At 40.3% G+C, this 18,121-nt stretch overlaps 1 protein-coding gene across 1 annotated transcript; it reads right to left on the bottom strand.

Moving 5' to 3' along the window:
* Positions 1-3,496: 3,496 nt before the first annotated feature.
* LOC139302597 (gamma-aminobutyric acid receptor subunit rho-1-like) lies at positions 3,497-13,369 on the bottom strand. The gene is made up of 10 exons (XM_070926300.1): positions 13,289-13,369; positions 11,685-11,732; positions 10,789-10,895; positions 9,437-9,504; positions 9,129-9,352; positions 6,369-6,451; positions 5,976-6,116; positions 5,737-5,889; positions 4,672-4,865; positions 3,497-3,784 (listed from the first exon to the last, which is right to left on the bottom strand). The coding sequence occupies exons 1-10, from the start codon at positions 13,351-13,353 to the stop codon at positions 3,497-3,499; spliced, it is 1,371 nt and encodes a 456-aa protein (XP_070782401.1). The 5' UTR covers positions 13,354-13,369.
* Positions 13,370-18,121: the final 4,752 nt, after the last annotated feature.

Below are 18,121 nucleotides of genomic sequence, written 5' to 3'. Positions count from 1 at the left end.
CACACCAACAATTGTATCAGTATTCTTTTTTTTTTTTCCTCTTATCCAATATAGAAAGCTGTAATAGAGAGCTTTCAGGTGACGTCTTTTACCCTCTGGTCACTGCTCTTTCCCTTTGACAACATCCACTCCAGGGGTTTCCTTCTTTGGAGTCGGCAAGGTTTGACAAGTACCGTCCAAATCTCATCCAGAACTGTGGCCTTCTTTTCTCTTCTAAAGAGAACATCCTAGTAGTATCCCAAAACCCAGTTATTTATGGTATGTTCGTGGGGTGGGGGGGGGGCTCCTTCAGAGCCAGCATTTAGCAAAACAATCAAAACAATGAAGACTATGTCATGTGTCCATTTTAGGCTGAAGGGAACAAGTTATTTTCCCTCCTCTAGATATTTTTAAGTCCTTGAGGACATTGTAAGTTTTCAGTGACTGTACTTATTCGGTATTCAGTCCTATTTTATAAGGTGGTGACTGTAGGGTAGATGTTCCGTTGGTCCGTTATCCCGCCATAAATTTTGAACCTTGTTCCATCACTAACATATTTTGGCATGTCACACATGTTGAATATACAGGGGTGGGCACAATAACACTTGTATGATATATAATACAATCATTCTTAGTAATGGGGTCTTTCTTATTGCTGTATATTGTTATTGTTTTTTTATTGTGTCACGTTACATATTCTATTGTAACATGTATTTTGTCAGGATCACCTCACAGTATGATGCAGTAAGATACAGCTCTGACGCAGGCCTTGCCAGTGTACTGTTTGATGCGAAGATATTCAGTTGAATACATTATTGTGCCCAGCTCTTGTATCTGTCACCACTGCTTTACCTGCCAGTGTTCTCTCCCCAAAGGAACACGAGTAAGTGGAACCCAACGCCATGACTTTGTGACCTTACAGCATTCACATGGCTGTTTCTTTACTTGCTTTTTGTTATTGTGGTTTTTTGTTTTTGGAGCTTGGTGTGTGTCTCTAAACTCTCTCTATGATGTACATCTTTGTAGGTAATGTATTCAAGTCAAAAGAATTTATTTAGCCTTTTAATAAAGTTTGGTTCAAATTTTGGTTTATTTGCAATATATTTGGAGTAATCTTTGCTTTCTTAAAAATGTTTTCAGAGCCTTAAAACTCATCTCAGAGTTTAGGAGATAAATTATAATTCTAAGTAGACTTGCAAGCAAATATGATGGGGTCAGAGCACCCCCATTGCAATTTGGGCCTGGAGGCTAATCAACCCAAGGTGGTCTGAAAGCTATCAGCAGACATTGCACACTGTCACGATGTGATCCAGCCAGGAAATCCAATCAGATTTGTTCAAATCAAGTTCATAATGAAATGTAATGTTACTTTTCAGTATCTACTGTTTTATCCAGTAACACACCTTTACATGTGACAAGTGACCACTCAAATGCACAGGAGGCAATCCTATTTCACCTCTTACAGTAATAACGTGTAATGTCACCATGTATTATGCTGCAAAAATGACAAAGAGCCACGTCCGGGTCTCAAACCCCCTGAAAAATGTGCAAGTCTACAGACACTCCACTAGAGGGCAGCATCACACCGCAAATTATTTGTCATATTTTATTTTATTTGTGTTTTTTTGATATAAAATAAGTAAGTAGTCCAGTAAGTCACTTGAGTACATATATGTGCACTTGAATTTTGGTGTAATTTGCATCAAGTATTTGTAAACCAGGAGGAATTCTTTAGCATTTAATATCTGAAAGATTTGACCATCTTTGTTCAGCTCAATGATTATTTTCCATGCATAATTCTTTCTAGGCACTATTGATTGTCGGCCTACTGCTTGAGGCCCTGTCTGAGATTTTAACCCTTTTGACAGAATCAGAATCAGAATCCCCACTATAAATACTGGATCTTTCAAAGTTAGACTTTTTCCTCTTTTTCTCCATTTGATCCAGAATGCTGCGGCACGTGTACTCACAGGAACCAGGAAAATAGATCATATTTCTCCCTTATTAGCTTCTCCACACTGGCTCCCTCTTACTGGTCAGGCACCATCATATCTATTACCCCACCAGAGCACTGTGCTCCCAGAATGCAGGGTTGCTTGTGGTTCCTATAGTCTCTATATAGTCTATAGAATGGGAGTCAGAGCCTTCAGCTCCTCTCTTGTGGAATCGGCTCCCAGTTTGGGTCCAGGAGGCAGACACACTGTCTACTTCTAAGAGTAGGCTTAAAACTTTCCTTTTTGATGAAGCTTATAGTTAGGGCTGGACCAGCCCCCAGTTATGCTGCTGTAGGCCTGGGCTGCCGGGGGACTTCCCATGATGCACTGAGCTCCTCTACCCTCCTCTTCCAGAATGTCAGATTTTACTAAGCTCTCTTCGAAATGTGTTACAGCAGAAGTACATAAGATAAAAGCAACAGAAGGATGCATTTCAAAGCCAACCTCTTAAAACTTTTGGATGCTGATCTTGAGAGAGGCCTCCGCTCATCTGTTGATCAGACTTCATTTTACTTAAACATGTCAGATGTTCTGCTTCCAGGTGGCAGTATCTCCCATTCCCCAAAGTAAGGCAACCGTGGTTTTGCAGTCTGAGAACAACTTCTTTAAGAAAAACATTTTAATCAAGAATTACACTGATTTACCACTGAGTCAATACATAATTATTATACCACTTTGTAGATGAGAAGAGTTACAAGAGATGTGACAGTAAAAAAAAAAGCTCCATCGATTTACATGTGTACTCACAAGTGTAAGTTCAAACATATCAAGAAACAGGTCAAATTATAAAATGAGACCCTGAACATTTTACCTTTTGAATTTATGCTAAAATCACACACTATCAGACACAGACATGAACCAAAATAGCAGGTGGAGACGCCCAACAAAATCAAAACCAAACACCAGCCAAATGGACCTGAGGCCAGAGACAACATTTACACTCAATATTTACTGATGCACTGCCTACAATTTGTTTCAAGCCCTTGATTAAAGAGTTTTTCAAACTCTGAACCAGTTGGGAAAACCCCTAATTAACAATTGGCAGGTAACAACCTTAAATTAAAAAGTTCTAGGCGTAGCTGCTCCCTGGCAAACATTCAGCACCCTTTAAGTACACATCATGGTACACAATCTGCAACTGTGATGAAGATAATTATTGTGTTTTGATTGGCTGACTATAGATTCAGCTTCATTTGGTGAAAGTTTTGCCAGACCCGAGGACCGAGGTGAAGTACAATGTGTTAAGCTAAGATCTAGCTATTGTCTGGACTTCTATTTTCATATCAGGTCTGCCTTAAAACTTCTACTGCACCAGTCTTTCTTTGGATTGGACTGTTCCATTTTCTTTCTTTTACATTTGAAGACGCAAAAGCCTGAATCTGCAGGTTTAATGCACAAGTCTCCACTCTACTACAAGTGCATCTGTGAACCACTTAGACAGCGTGGAGACAGATTTCTCAGTCTTCTGCTCGAGGTGTCCCCCACAGGTGGTTACCTACAGGTCTGTCTGAGTCCCATCTGTGTTAGTAGTAGATGGACCAGTAGATGATGTTGAAGAGGATGTAAGATCCAGGAAAGATGACCCGAGAGTACTTGTCTATGACATGTGTGTCGATCCCGGCGTTGTTGTAGGAGCCGGAGCCAACATGGCCGGTGATCTGGTCGCTCTCCATCGCCAGCTGCACCAGCATCCTCTCCCGTTTCGCCCCATTCTCTTGTGGCATGCCGTAGTTCCCTGCTGTTTTGGCATCCATCTCAGTGTAGCTGGCTGACATCATGCCAGGATGGGCCATACTACAGGTACACGGCAGCTGCAAGTAGACAATGAAATATTTAATTTTAAGTATGAATAAAACAATAAATTACTTGAATAAATGTTATTTTTGCAGTTTGACAACCACTGAGACACTGCATGAAAAAGCATCACAGTACTTCAGATTATACAGTTACAGTCATACAGACTGAGAGCTAGCAGCTCTGTGAGGCTCTGTGGACACAGCGGCGCTTTGAGCTGAATGCTAACATCGACATGCTAATGAGCTCATAGTGACAATGCTAACATTTATCTGGTAATGTTTACCATTTTCTCCATTGTAGCTGCTAACATGTTAACACTTGCTAATTAGCACTAACACAAGGTACCGCTGAGGCTGATGAGAATGTCATCAGTATTGTATTGTATTGGTAGTATTAGTAAGGTAGTATTAGTAGTATAGTAAGTAAGTAACCTGAAAACAAAACATCAACAACAACAAAGATTCCTCCTCTGGGGACCTTCAAAATCGGGACCAAAATTTCACGGCAATCCAAGCAATAGTTGTTGATGTCACAGTTTGCTTCCTAAGTTATGTTTAGTTCATTCAGTCATTTATGCTTCATGTTTCCTGTTTTTATTGCGTTACTTACCTCTTTTCTTTGTGTGTTTCCCGCCAATTTTGATTGCATGCTCCGCCCTGATTGAGTTCACCTGCGTCGTGTTTTCCCTCCCATGTTTAGTATATAGTCTGGGTCTTCCCCTCATTCTTGGCTCCCTGTTTCCCTGTTCTACCTGCGTTACCAGTGTTTTCGGACTTTGCCTGTTCATTGGACTTTTGATTTTTTCCTGCTCATTGTCAGATTTGTTTGTTTGCGCTGCCTTCTCTGGTTTTGACCTTTGTCTGCCTCGCCACCAAATAATGACTTCAGTAAATGTACATACCTCTTGGAGTTTCCTCTCCTTGCGTTCTTGTAAAGTAGACAGGTAGTTGACTGCAGCATACTCTATCACCGACAGGAACACAAAGACAAAACTGACCCACAGGTAAATGTCCACAGCTTTGATGTAGGACACCCTGGGCATGGAAGCGTTGACTCCAGTGATGATGGTGGACATGGTGAGCACCGTGGTTATACCTGAGGCAGGACAACAAGTTCAGAGCAGGTGAAACCAGTCTCATATCTGATGTCCAAGTTGTAGTGATAAACAAGGACCAGTAGTCGGGTTAAAAATATATGCTTTTAAATAATGAGGGAACATTTGTCTGAGAGAAGAGTACTATTCCCCTGTTCAACAAACTGCTACTTCCACTTATTTGCTCAAAATACAACAAGATTATGGAGGTTGTGGGCTAACAATATTAAAGTAACAATGAAGCAGAAGTTGAAGCTTCTTCAGCTTCTGTAATGTGAATTTCTTAGTGAAACAGAGTATGTGAATGAAATGTGTGGATTTAAATCAAATTCTTTATATGTGATTGGATCACTCAAAAGTGGGCATGGCTTAGCAAATAGAGTGGGATATGGATGCTGTAAAGAGAGCAGGAGTATTCACCTCCACACCTGCGTTGTTGAATCAGAAGGAGAAGGGTTAAATTAATAAATTAGACATCAACCACAGTCTTTACACACAAAGTTTGTGCCGGCTGAAATCCAAACTCACACCTCTTACTATGATATTGCTCTGCTAGCTACCCATGAGCTAACAGCGATCGTGGTTTTATTTGATATGCGTGGTTAGCGGGTCACTCCAAATCAGATTTGATTGGATAAATTAATGTAATTTCAATTTTGACATATCATGTGCATACAAATGGAAAACTACATTTAAGTTTTATTAAATTATTTAATTTTTGTCCGCTGTGAGCTTCCATAATGTTTTTTAAATGTATGTATAAAATTATAATGTGGAAATTTGTCCAGATCAGCTGAACATCTAGAAATAAGAACTAAGCCAGCAATCACCTAACTAAGCACCAATTAGCTAGCAATGGCCAAGCACTCTCACCCAATGGCACTCTGGCAGGGACGGCCCTGCGGTCGATCCAGAAGGACACCCAGGACAGCATGACCATCAGAGTGGCAGGGAAGTAGGTCTGCAGCAGGAAAAAGAAGATGTGACGCCGCAGAGTGAAGTTGATGTACAGACGGTTGTACCAGCCTGGAGGAGAGATTAAGTTAGAAGTTGTACAGACCTAAGATACTGTATATTAGATTAAAAGACAGCTCTGCACTTTATGCCAGTACCTGTGCTGCTATAGAAGGCCAGCTTGGTGGTGGTATGGAAATCCTGGATAAGGAACTGGGAGAGAGAAATTCTCTCATCTGTGCTTAATGACCTGTTCCCTTCCTTCCAGTACAGCATCAGGTCATCATCTGTATATGCATCTGGAGAGACAAATAACACAAACTACGTATCTATTGTAGCTAATAGGAACATAACACCTCTGTACAATGCAGTAAAAACACCCTCCATTGTCTCCAGTTTCCAATTTAACAAAATTATAGTAACAGAAAACAGGAAGAGAAATATCTCTCTACTTGTGCAGCTAAGACAACAGTTCCTGAGAAGACAGAGGGGTTGTCACAATGCCGTTGGTTGAAACTGTGTAACTGTGGAGGAGATCATCAGTCACTTACAGCTCTCAATCTCCAAAGAGCATGTCTGCGTATCAAGAGGAAAGCGACTCAGGTCCATGCTACACATGGCTGTGACTGTCACCCTGCAATGACAAAACAATTAGCCGTAGTAACGACAACATTTTACCAGAGGAATAATTATTTCAGTTATACTCTTGGGATGTGAGCATAGTTAAGTCATTTATTTTTAAGTAACAATTACTATTTTGCCATAGTACAAAACAACCTCACTGTATCTGCAAAGGGGTTAAAAAGGTTGTTCTTCCGGGTGCTTTCAAGTGCTCTTGGGAATCTCTCTGTCTTAAAACCAATTTCAAATTCAGTCAGGACACTCACAACAAGGTTTTAACCATTTATTGCAGCAATATACATTTTAGTTTTGTGGCATGACTCATGTGTTGTTCCATGTTCGTGAGGCTCCATTTGACAAACAATAAACAAATACAGCCCTTTTCCACTGCAGAAAAAATACCAGGGACCTTTTTAGGAACCTAGGTACTGGCTTGGTCAAAAGAGGTTCCTGGGCTGTGGTTGCTGCCCCCCAACAATTACCCAACAGTATAATTTGGAATAGTTGGCAGCAATATATATTATGTGTGACTTATAGTAAACAGCCTGAGCAATGCAAACCCCCCCTGGACCTGGGATGGTTGACATGGCACTGATGTGGTTTATCATCAATCAGATGGCTTTTGGGGAAGGTTAAGGTTAAGTAGATGTTTGTAGTTTTGATCTGGTGATAAAACTGTAAATAGTGGCCAATTATTTTTTACATTTTTAGGTCCATAATTTTAAGCAGAGTATTACTCCTCAATATTATATTGCTGTTGCATGCTGATGCTAATATATTGCATGCTAATATATTGCTTTTGCATGCTGGGGCAGCAGGCTGAGGGTGGCGGACTCCAGCAGACTCAATAAACTGATCCGCAAGGCCAAGTGTCACTGACACTGAAATCTGGACCTGCTCCTACACATACTACCTCATTATTATTTATTCTTTAAATTTTCAGTGCAATACATATATAGTCATACACAACAGTGCAATACATTATTACATTACGTTACGTTATTTCTTATTTTTATATTTTGTACATACTTTTAGTTCTAAATTTATGCTACTTTCTACTCTTGAATGGGAGCACCAATACTGTACAATTTCCCCCCGGGGATCAATAAAGTATATCTGATTCTGATTCTGATTCTGATATTAACAGGCACATACGGTGTGGATCAGGGGGGTCAGCAGAGATTTGGTTTCCAGCATAGAGACGATAAATGAAAACATATAATCCAGCTCACAGGACGAGAGAAGGCCACACGATCTGCAGGCCGGGTCTACAAACTGTCATCCTCACTCGCCAATCAGCCTTGGTCTGGAAAATCTCCAACCAGCACCAACCCCACAGAGATTAACCCATGTCATGTGATGAGTATGTTTATATCTACTATTTACCATCAACTATTCTTCCCTCACACACACAATATACATTCACCAGATAGCAAAGTACCACAGACCACATCCAGATCAGAATCCCAACCCGATCACAGACTGAAGATTGTTTGATTTTATTTTTTGAGATGTGTTTATTTATCTGACCATTTCTACCAATCATCATTAGGCCCAGGCTATCAATAATGTGTCTATCAATCACCCTCCGTGCTGACATTCAGATATTTCAGGTCAAATAGTGAATGTTGGTGAATGCAGATTTGTAAATGTCGATGTCATAATTTAAATTTTGTTAGCTCCAGTCGGTCAGGAGGGCGGTACTATGCTGGAGTGGTCACAACAGGAGGCAGATGGCCAGCTGTTAATCTCTGCCAGGCCCTGTAATGTGGATTACAAAGTCAACTATGTTGGCACGGGAGCAGCCTATAGCTCGCCAAAATTACATGGTCTTGCTCAACAGTATTAGTAGTAGTAATTGGCAGCCGTTACCCCTTTAAATACACAACTTGTACTGTGGCAGCTGGTGCCACTTTGTCTTGGCGGGACAGCCAACTGCAATTACGTCCCTGAACTCTCACTAACATCACAACCTATTAGTATTACATATAGTACATGTTCCTATTTCTAAAGACTATATAGTGGACTATATTAAAATGCTTATTAGTGTTTAAGTTGTGTTGAACCTGTGCTTTTCCTACTTACTGTGACAGGTCAAAACGTCTTCTGGGAATTTCTGTGTCAATGACTTTCTATCTATCCTGCAGCAGCCACAGCCCAATGAAGACAAAAGTTAAGTAAAGATGAGAATCCCATATCTGTGGTTAGCCATGGTTAGCCTAGCTTAGCATAAAGAGTGGGAGCAGGGGGCAACAGCTAGCCTGGCTCCATCCAAAGTGAAAAAAATATGCCAACTCTAAAGCTGCCTTATTTTTACACAATGTATCCAGTTTGCTTAAACTGTAAAAATCTTGTTTGTTGTTTAGTTTGTGATTTTTAGGAGTTACACATTGGAACTATACTCCCCCATTCTGCTATGGCAACATTGGTGCAGTGATAGGCTTAGTCAGCATTGTGTTAAGTTGTTTGGCAACAGCTTGAATGTAATGGACATTCATTTATATGTAAAAGTCCCGCACTCCAGCTTTAAAGAGCAAATTGAAAACGTGCAAAAAAAACAGGTGGATGGAGACACACTTGCACACTGCTATTGGCTGCTGTTCACCAATAAATAGTTCCAGTAGTAATCGTAACATGTCACTCTTGGAAAGAAAGTGAATAAGTGTATTTTTAGGTGTTGGGGGCATTACCTGAGGCTGTAGAGGACTTTGCCATCTGGGTAAACTCGCAGCATGACATTGTCAGTGGTGGTGTCATGGGTGAAGGACTTCTTAGAGTGGACAAAAAACATGTCAGGTACCCAAATTTTCTTCACCAGGCGGCCATCGAATGTCAAGCTCTGGTCGTTGTTGCTTCTGAAGGACAGACGTTCATCTTTCCAGTAGTGCCTCAGATACAGAGTCATAGTAAAGTCCTTAAACACACAACACATGACTGTTACTGTACTATCTCAACAAAATACATAAATTGTCTTACTTACAGTTTGGTCCAGACATACCATGTCAACCTCTGAAATAGTATCCAAACTTTCAACGTGAACATCCACTCCAACTGGGACTGCAGGCCCTAGAAAAATATGTAGCAGTTTACAAAGATGATTGAACCTGTATTACAGTAGTGTGGACATGAGAGTGCACGTGTTGCCCAGGTGCCTCATTTAGAACTGCCTGGATTACCTGTGTTCATATCTTTATACATTTATTGATTGACGCTATAGTTAGCGTGAACAGTTTCCTTGTTCAGAGTAAAGGTCTTAGAGACAGCGCAATGTAGAGTCATTTTCTGTGTCACATGGATTTTGCCACTGCCCTGTCCTTTTAGGACCTTTTCAGGTCCTGGGTTTCTTCACTCTTTTGGGAGAAGTGAAAGTGAGCACAGATTATGACCCATAGTCACCCAAGTAAATGTTGGACCTATTTTTCTCAAGCCACATATCTTCCAAACATTCTGACACTAAAATGGCAATTAATTGAAGTGTTTCTGGCCACCTGATGAAGTCAAATATTCATTCACATTTTAGCGAGAGTCTATGCCATTTCTATGCCTATGGTTTTATGTGGGGGGTTGGTGAGAGCAGAGAGACTCATCCAGTCTATGTGCAGACGGAAAACCAAAATGTGAGCTTTCACTTCTGCAACGATGCAAAGATGAAATATGTAAATGTCTCTGTGGAACTACGCCAAGACAGGTGGTATCAATTATTGCATGGTGCATTGTGCCAGCCTGCATGACAAACAAGCTGATTGGTTAAGCCAAACCTCTGTCAGGAGGTGGGTTCGAAACTGAACACTGGAGCTACAAGGGATATATTTGTAAGTAGTATATAAATATAAAAGAAAACAGCCATGCAAATGTCTCCGAACAACACCCTCACATTGTCTCAGCACCTGTTCTGATTTAACTTTACTGTCACTGCACAGAGTACAGGCACTGGGACAGTGAAATGCAGTTTAGCATCTAACCAGAAGTGCAGAGATATAAATATGTGTGTTTGTATTTTTCCAAGGACTCGGTGTGATATTTCATACTTATAAGGGAAATGCAAGTGTTGAGAATTTAATAAGCAGATTAAGATGTGAGTTACAGACTGTGGGTGTTTGGTAATAATTATTGGCCCACAGCGGGATGACTGAGACATAATCCTACTCTGCTATGTCATCTCGACAAGCCAGCGCAGGACACACCCACATTTAGATGAGCGTATAGATTAGATGGTGTGGGTTGGGGTTTAGTGTCTGGACACTGAATTAAAACCGAAGCATCTTTGAATAGAGATCACAGTCTGCTGGCCGTCTGCATGAGGAGTGATTGATACTCCTCCATTTAGTTCAGAAAGATGAACGACCTTACCTCCAAATCCTGGTCGCATTATAAAGTCATGGTCGTCTATGCTCAGCAGCTGCTCTGACTTTGTGTCCCAGGCTTTAGTTGTATCTGGACTCCTCTTGAATACGGGGCTGATGAACATTTTAGGAAAACAACAATTCGAGAGTTTATGTCTGAACCACTACATGTGAAGTTAGGGTCCGAAAGAAAGAATTCTGTAACATTATTATTCTGTTGACATTTTGTCCTTACGTGACATTACATTCCTAGTGGTGGACCAAGCTCGTTCAGTCCTTTCGTACAATTACTGAATGAAACCTTTCATGCTATTTTTCTCAAGTTGATCCAATCTTTACAACATGTTGCATAGCGTACAGTATGTGCTCACCCTGTATTATAGCTGCTAGGAGTAAATTTGATTCCCTTTGATGGTACACACCAACTGAGTACAAGGACTCTTTGATGCTAGAGCAAGCAAACCTTCATGTTTCTGAGGTGTCATAACACATCTGGTAATCACCTTCCACCTGCATTTTTATGGAGTTCTGCTACAAAGCTGCCTTAATCTAATTGTTAACCTTTGTCTCACAAAGTCTTGGTGCTTGGGATTTAAACAAAATGACTTTCGCTAGCAAGGACCACGCCACAACAGTTTTTAGAGATATTATCAAATAATTTGACGGGACAGTAGAGAGACAGGAAAGGCAGGGGGGACAGAGAGAGAGAAGGGGGGGTGACATGCAGCAAAGGGATGGACTGCTGCAATTAGGCCTCAGCCTTGATATGTGATACACACAGAAGCGGCCCATCCTCCTCCTAGATACTGCAAACAATAGTGTGATTAAAATGTTGACCATGTGCACTATAAGATTCTCCTCTTTAGCCCCCATTGTTGTTGTAATTGTACAAAAAAAACAAACCTGCGGTTGTGACCAGATCTTTCTGTTAGAGGCATTTCTCTTTTTGATCTGAAAGCGGAAAAAACATTAAGTGATTTTATGCAAGAATTATGCAGCGTTAGACAGCACTGACGCTAATTCGGGTAAATCTTAAAAGTAATCAGGGTAAATAAAGAGGCGCATGTTGAAAAACAGCAGGGGTGTCATGATTTATCAAATCCACGATTTGACTTTCTATTTTAAGGTTTTGATTCGATTTTCGATTTAAAAATTCAAGTTCCCTACAGCGTTTATTATACAGGCAGTGCAAAAGTCCAACATACAGTGTCCCGTTCAGCACAACCACAGTCAAATTTCAATCGATTTCCGATTTAGAATCAAAATCGTGACACCCCTAAAAAACATACATATAAATATATATATATATATATATATATATATATATATTACATTCATGCTTTAAAAAAAGACAACAATTATAATTGCTGGCCTTTCTTCCGCCCGGATAACCAAAGCCACAACAATAGCAATAATTCAGAAAGCACATGAACACATTTAGATTACAGGTTATGTAATCAAAGTAAGTGATTTTTCAAACCAAGCACATGTCGCCTTTTGCTGCTGTCAGCTAAAAACGGAGCTTTGGTTACCAAACATGCAGCAGGGCTGTGTCCTGATCCCACATCATCCCAAGAGAAGGCAAGTCTGCACTGTCACTAAAGTGGTGTCATTGTTTTTCTACTGGAAGCTGTCGGTAATAATCACTTGTTGTTCATATTTACTTATGTTGAAAACAATTTCATAATAGATCAGAACTGGAATATTTGGGGAGGAGAATAAGTCGAAACTTTGAACATAAGCATCAACTTAGCCCCAAAGCATCCAACTGCCCCAGATTCACTCTCCAGGTGGGGCAATTAGTGTTTACATTTAATCAATGTATAGCCTAAATTGGGTAATATGGAGGACTGAATGGGCCCACAGCTAATTTTTGCATCCAGCTGTGCAGGATGAGAGCTTTTTTGCACTGTAGTTATCTGAAAATATCTGTGCCCAGATATATTCTGGCAATCAAACTGATGCAATCCCTAAATCAGAATAAATAATAACATTACACGACAGAAGCCGGAGGGACGGAAGAGGGAAACCCTTTTGCTTCCTTACAACCAAATGCAACAGTGTCATGTGCTAATTTCATAACTGGGCTCAGTGACAAAAGACTAATTGGAAATCGGACTTTTCGGTGAACAGGCTCAGAGGGCTAACGTTTGGAAAACTGACACATTTTTTTACAAAATAATTTGAACTTCAGGTTTACCATAGTTTTCAACCACAACTCACTAGCAGATTACCAGATTAGCATTATCAAATAGACTGATGGCAGTGTTAAGATTATTCTGTTCAACTACATTTCCAAGGTCAAGAAGGACGTTTCTTGCTCAAATGAAAACATGTTGGGTGTTCAGGCTGTAATAGGACCTTTGTGCAGACACTTAAATTACAATCAAAGATTTGACACACATTTGAATTACTTAAATAACCATTTTTCAGCTCCACGCCTATTTACGCACGGCACATTCTAAGTCACCCAAGCATCTCCTGCATTTCTCTCATGATGAACTGACCTGACGTGTCTGCATGGCTGCAGTGTTTGACCTGTCGGACGCGTCTGCGCGGACACACCGGCCATCCAAACCAGCAGGTTGAGCAGCACCACATCCGTGTGCATGGTGTGCAGCGTCCCAGCCCTCTCCAAAACTCTCAAAACTACAGGCTACTCCCACAAATTTACCCGCACAGAATGCGGCATTCCGCACATGCTTTGCGCAGTAAACATAGTGAGAATCTATACATGGATTCCACAGTATTTAATCTCACAGAGGAGGGGGTCGTAATTCCGCCCCAACCTACAAATCCTGAGCGTCAGATGGATCGGATTTTCTCTCCATGCGCTCGGTGGAGTCTAACACGCTTTTCCCGCCACATGCACAGGTAAAAGCTGACAACTGTGCAGGTCACAGGAATGCAGAGGGTAATCTGCATACCCTCCCTCAGAATCAGAAATACTTTATTGATCCCCGTACAAAATGTCCATGTACAAAATGATGAATGATCAGAAGTGAATGAGGGGGGGGCTAACCGTAACGCAGTGGCGGATGCAGAAGTTGTGGGTGGGCCATCTTTTCCCAGAAAAAAATATGGAGAGTTATAAAAAGAAAAAAGAAGAAACAGACTAAATGAAAAACGAGCGACCACTTTACTTCGCAACGTTCTGCATCACAAAGGCAATAAAAGAAGACACAGCCTCTCTGTCTGTGAACGACATGTGTGTTTATATGCAGCCGCTGCGCTTTGCCTCTACAGCCACTGTTACACTAAACATAAATGAGTTCACTACAGCCTCCAGCCACTGTTACACTAAACATAAATGAGTTCACTACAGCCTCCAGCCACTGTTACACTAAACATAAATGAGTTCACTACAGCCTCCAGCCACTGTTGCTTCAGTCCAGTGAACAAATCAGCACCTGTTAAAGAAACCTGCGTCCTTACACTCTGTCCCCCCAAGAACCAAAGAACCCCTTCAACGAGAAGCACCTTGATTTTCCATTCTTGACCTTGCAGGGAAATACATACACATCTGGCGGTGAAGGTGCTTTTGTTTTTTGAGTTTTTTTAAATACTGCGATCTCCCCGCGGCAGAAACGACGAGAGAGACTCTGTGCGCATTTACGCACGAGGCACAGCAGCGTAACTTGATTGGCTGTTTAAATCTCCAGACAGGCTGACAGGGTCGGTCAGGACCCAATGTCAATTAATGTTCTGTGTCCTACACATCCAATCGGCCACACACACACACACACAGACACACACAGACCGTCCAGGTTCATACGGGGACATTGTTTGGAGTAAAGCAGCCGTCCTCCTGATAAATCCTGAGCTCCATCTGTTCCATCCATCTCCATCTCCAGCTGTCTTAAAGAAATATTTCAGAAGCTAAAAGTTTCCTCTGGAGAGTTTCCTCTGTGCTGTCAGTGCACTTTTTAGCAGACCGGAGACAATTCTTACCGGCATGTGTCGACCGGGTCCGTGTGACCCAGACCAGACCAGACCAGACCAGGTCCAGACCCATTACTGGCAATGCAACATTGTTTTATTCGCCTTTTTTTACAAGCTTATGGATCATATTTAAATCTGGACAATGTGCCGATGATGCATAATTTGGTGCATTTTATAACAGGACTTTGGTTAACTTGATAATTTTGCAGTAATCACATATAATCTGAAACATGCTATAGCCCAATATGTATAGAACTTATGTAACAGTCTCCTTAGGGTGAGTGTCCATGTACATATTAACCTTGGCTGGGTGATATAACCAGAGGCTGAGTGCAGACATGTCACTGTGGTTATACACTCCATCACCATGATATTTTTTCATATCTTTCCTTCACCACTGGCTCACAGTACTTGAGCTGTCTTTTTTATTTCTTCTTTTATTTCTGATATCCAGCAATGCTTAGACTGATACAGTTCTGATTTGATGGATGGTTCTCTTTGACTTGATGATACAGTGTCAACAAAAGAAATTGGATAAGAAATTGGTTCACTTAAAGGGCTCACTTAATGTCTTTTTATTCAGCATTCAATTTCTCAGTGTCTATTGGGTCTTGCACTTTCCTCTCAGTACCACTGGTGGCATCATACCTTTCCTGACGTAGCCAACAAAGATGCATCTTCCCAAAAAGAACACTATAAAGACATAAGTGATAAAATGTACAACCTGTGCCTTATTTGTACAGGAAACCAAAGTGGAAGAATAACTTCTCACCTTAATATGGTGCTACTTAAATGGTTTACTTAAATGGCAACTGAATACATTTTCATAGAGTGTCGACAAAACAAACTAACAGACTGTTGAAAATCAAGATGTTCATCATGTGTCATTTATGAGGCTTGAGCAAAAATGTAATAATTATGTTTTGTTTTCTGAGGCATTCCCTTTGTTCATTGCATTATAATAGTATGCATCAACAGCAGGATATATTATTTTGAATATACTTCATATTGTCTCTTTTCCAGTGTGAACACACTACATATTCGAAAACCTTAGAGATACCTTAGTGTATGTGAGACAGTCCATCTTCCACCATATTCACCAGTCCTCTTCTCTACAGAGCCCGGGAGGTGACATGGACATAACATGCATTTTATTAAAGTGCACATGCTTAAAGATTATGTTCATGTCCCCTCCCAGGCTCCGTGCTTGAATTTGCTTTTTTTGCAGCAGAAACAAACTGATCGCAGGACTTTGTGTAATGGTAGTATAGCACCACCTGCTGCTGCTTACTGAGAAACATTATTACAGGTGGAATCAAGTGAACAACAAAGTGGTTTATCACAACAATATGGAAAAAGGGCTACAGGGCAGCAAAATAGATTAAATACATTAAAACAAAAAGACACTTATACACCTGCTACTCAATCTTAGTCACCAGATAACATTCTTTAATTGCTAATATTGTTATCATTTTCATACCTTAACTGAGTATCACATCTTAAAGTACTGCTGTCGTCTGCAATTCAATATTTTAATTCAACCTACAACAGGCCTGTACACAGTGAACTGTGAAGTACAAAAACTTCTACAATCAGTTGATGCCTCCATTTTATTCCAATTACTATCATTTTTAAATCAATCATATTGATTGATCAACACGAGAAGCCAAATACGGGTTTAAAGTTTATCCTCTTTTTTTCCTTCACTCGCACAAATTATAGCTCGCCTTGTTTGAACTTAAAATGTCATTCTTCACCTTGGAAGCAGTTGACAACTAAAAAATAAATAAACTCAACTCAAGGTCAAGTTACTGACCTGGAGCATTCAAATGTATTTCACAGTCTTCCTCAGCAGATGGATCGTACTCAGTCGTCATGGAACTGTAGATGTTAAACTTTCCATGATTCTGAGCATGGACAAGGGACAACTGAGCAAACTACATTTGCTTCAGAAGACGGTGTGATATGGTCGATATTTATATTATTTGGTCTTTATGACACCACAACAGCAAAAAGACCAAATAATATAAATAAATGTATGTCTTAATCTCATGTCTTTATTAGGACACAGTACTCCAGCAAATTAGCAAAACACAACAACACAAACTCAACACAGCTTTTATGTCGTCATGACTCCTACCTGGACACATGAAATAAAATACTGCTGTGCAAACTAGAGCCTTATGTATTTAACTGAATTTGTAATTTTATATATAAATTAGTTATTCTTATTATTATATTATTATTATTTGTTTCCTAATCGTCATTATCTGTGGAATAGTACACCTCTTGTGAGTTTTATCTTCAAAATCAAGTTGTTTATACCAAAAAAACGATTTGTTGCATTGAATCTATTTAACCAGTAGAGGGAAGCAAAGGCTGAACCCTGATAAGACCACGTAGTGGAGTCATGATATTGAAAGTGAAAGTCTGCCATCTTGGAAGAAAAACATGCATGCATGTAATTTCTAACGTAATCAATTAATACTCATTTCTAATATTTGTATGGCAGACATGTGCTGCGTTTGTCGTTTTCAAGTCAAGACCTCCGTACTGTGAGTCCCACAGCATTGACAAATAATTATCACAAACTGTGCAGCTGTGCACCAGTTACTCTTAGCAACCAATAGATTTACCCCGTCTCACACACACACACACATACACACAAACAGACAACACATACATGCTCACACACAAACACAAGCAGAATTAATCTGGATTTGGTGGGTGGAATATTGCTGCTTTTGATGGAGGGCCAACCTCATCATATTACATAAAGCTTTTTTTCCTTCTCTCTTCGTTAGAGGTTAATCTATACACACAACTGTCAGCTGATCATATGGCCCAGACGTGTCAAAATCAAATACCATCATTTTTAAAGCAGTGTTGTAACTCATCACCACAGACCATGAGAAGCGGTTGATGTTCATCATTTTAATAGCTTGAGCTGGCAGAGCCACAGGGAGGTAGTCTCCACTGAGAATGTGATGCATGAAACTGAAGAATACTGAAGAATACCCAATAAAAACCAGTCGGATTAACTGTAACATTTTAAGGGAATGTCGCTTGTCTCCCTTTTACTTTGACCAAAAGCTTTGTGTGTAAAGTCACTACATGATGTTTTGACCACCATGGATTTCAAAAGACTGATATCAATGTATCAAGCTGTTTTCATGCCAGAAAACACAAGTGTTCGGTATTTAAGTATAATTCCATTCTTGGCAGAATGGAAAAGCCTCTGAAACAGCTTTTGGACCACGATGATACACTAACATTCTCCATTAATCTATGATTAAAATCCAGACTGTAGACTGGTCCACAGCACCTACTACAGTGTCAATGGAAACTCCTGCACAGACACCAGCTTGGCACATGAGTATGTACACATAAATTGTGAC

Source organism: Enoplosus armatus, chromosome 19, assembly GCF_043641665.1.
Source record: "Enoplosus armatus isolate fEnoArm2 chromosome 19, fEnoArm2.hap1, whole genome shotgun sequence".
NCBI lineage: Eukaryota > Metazoa > Chordata > Actinopteri > Centrarchiformes > Enoplosidae > Enoplosus > Enoplosus armatus.
Note: the sequence above shows the minus strand (reverse complement) of the source record. Positions and strands in the feature narration are given on the sequence as shown.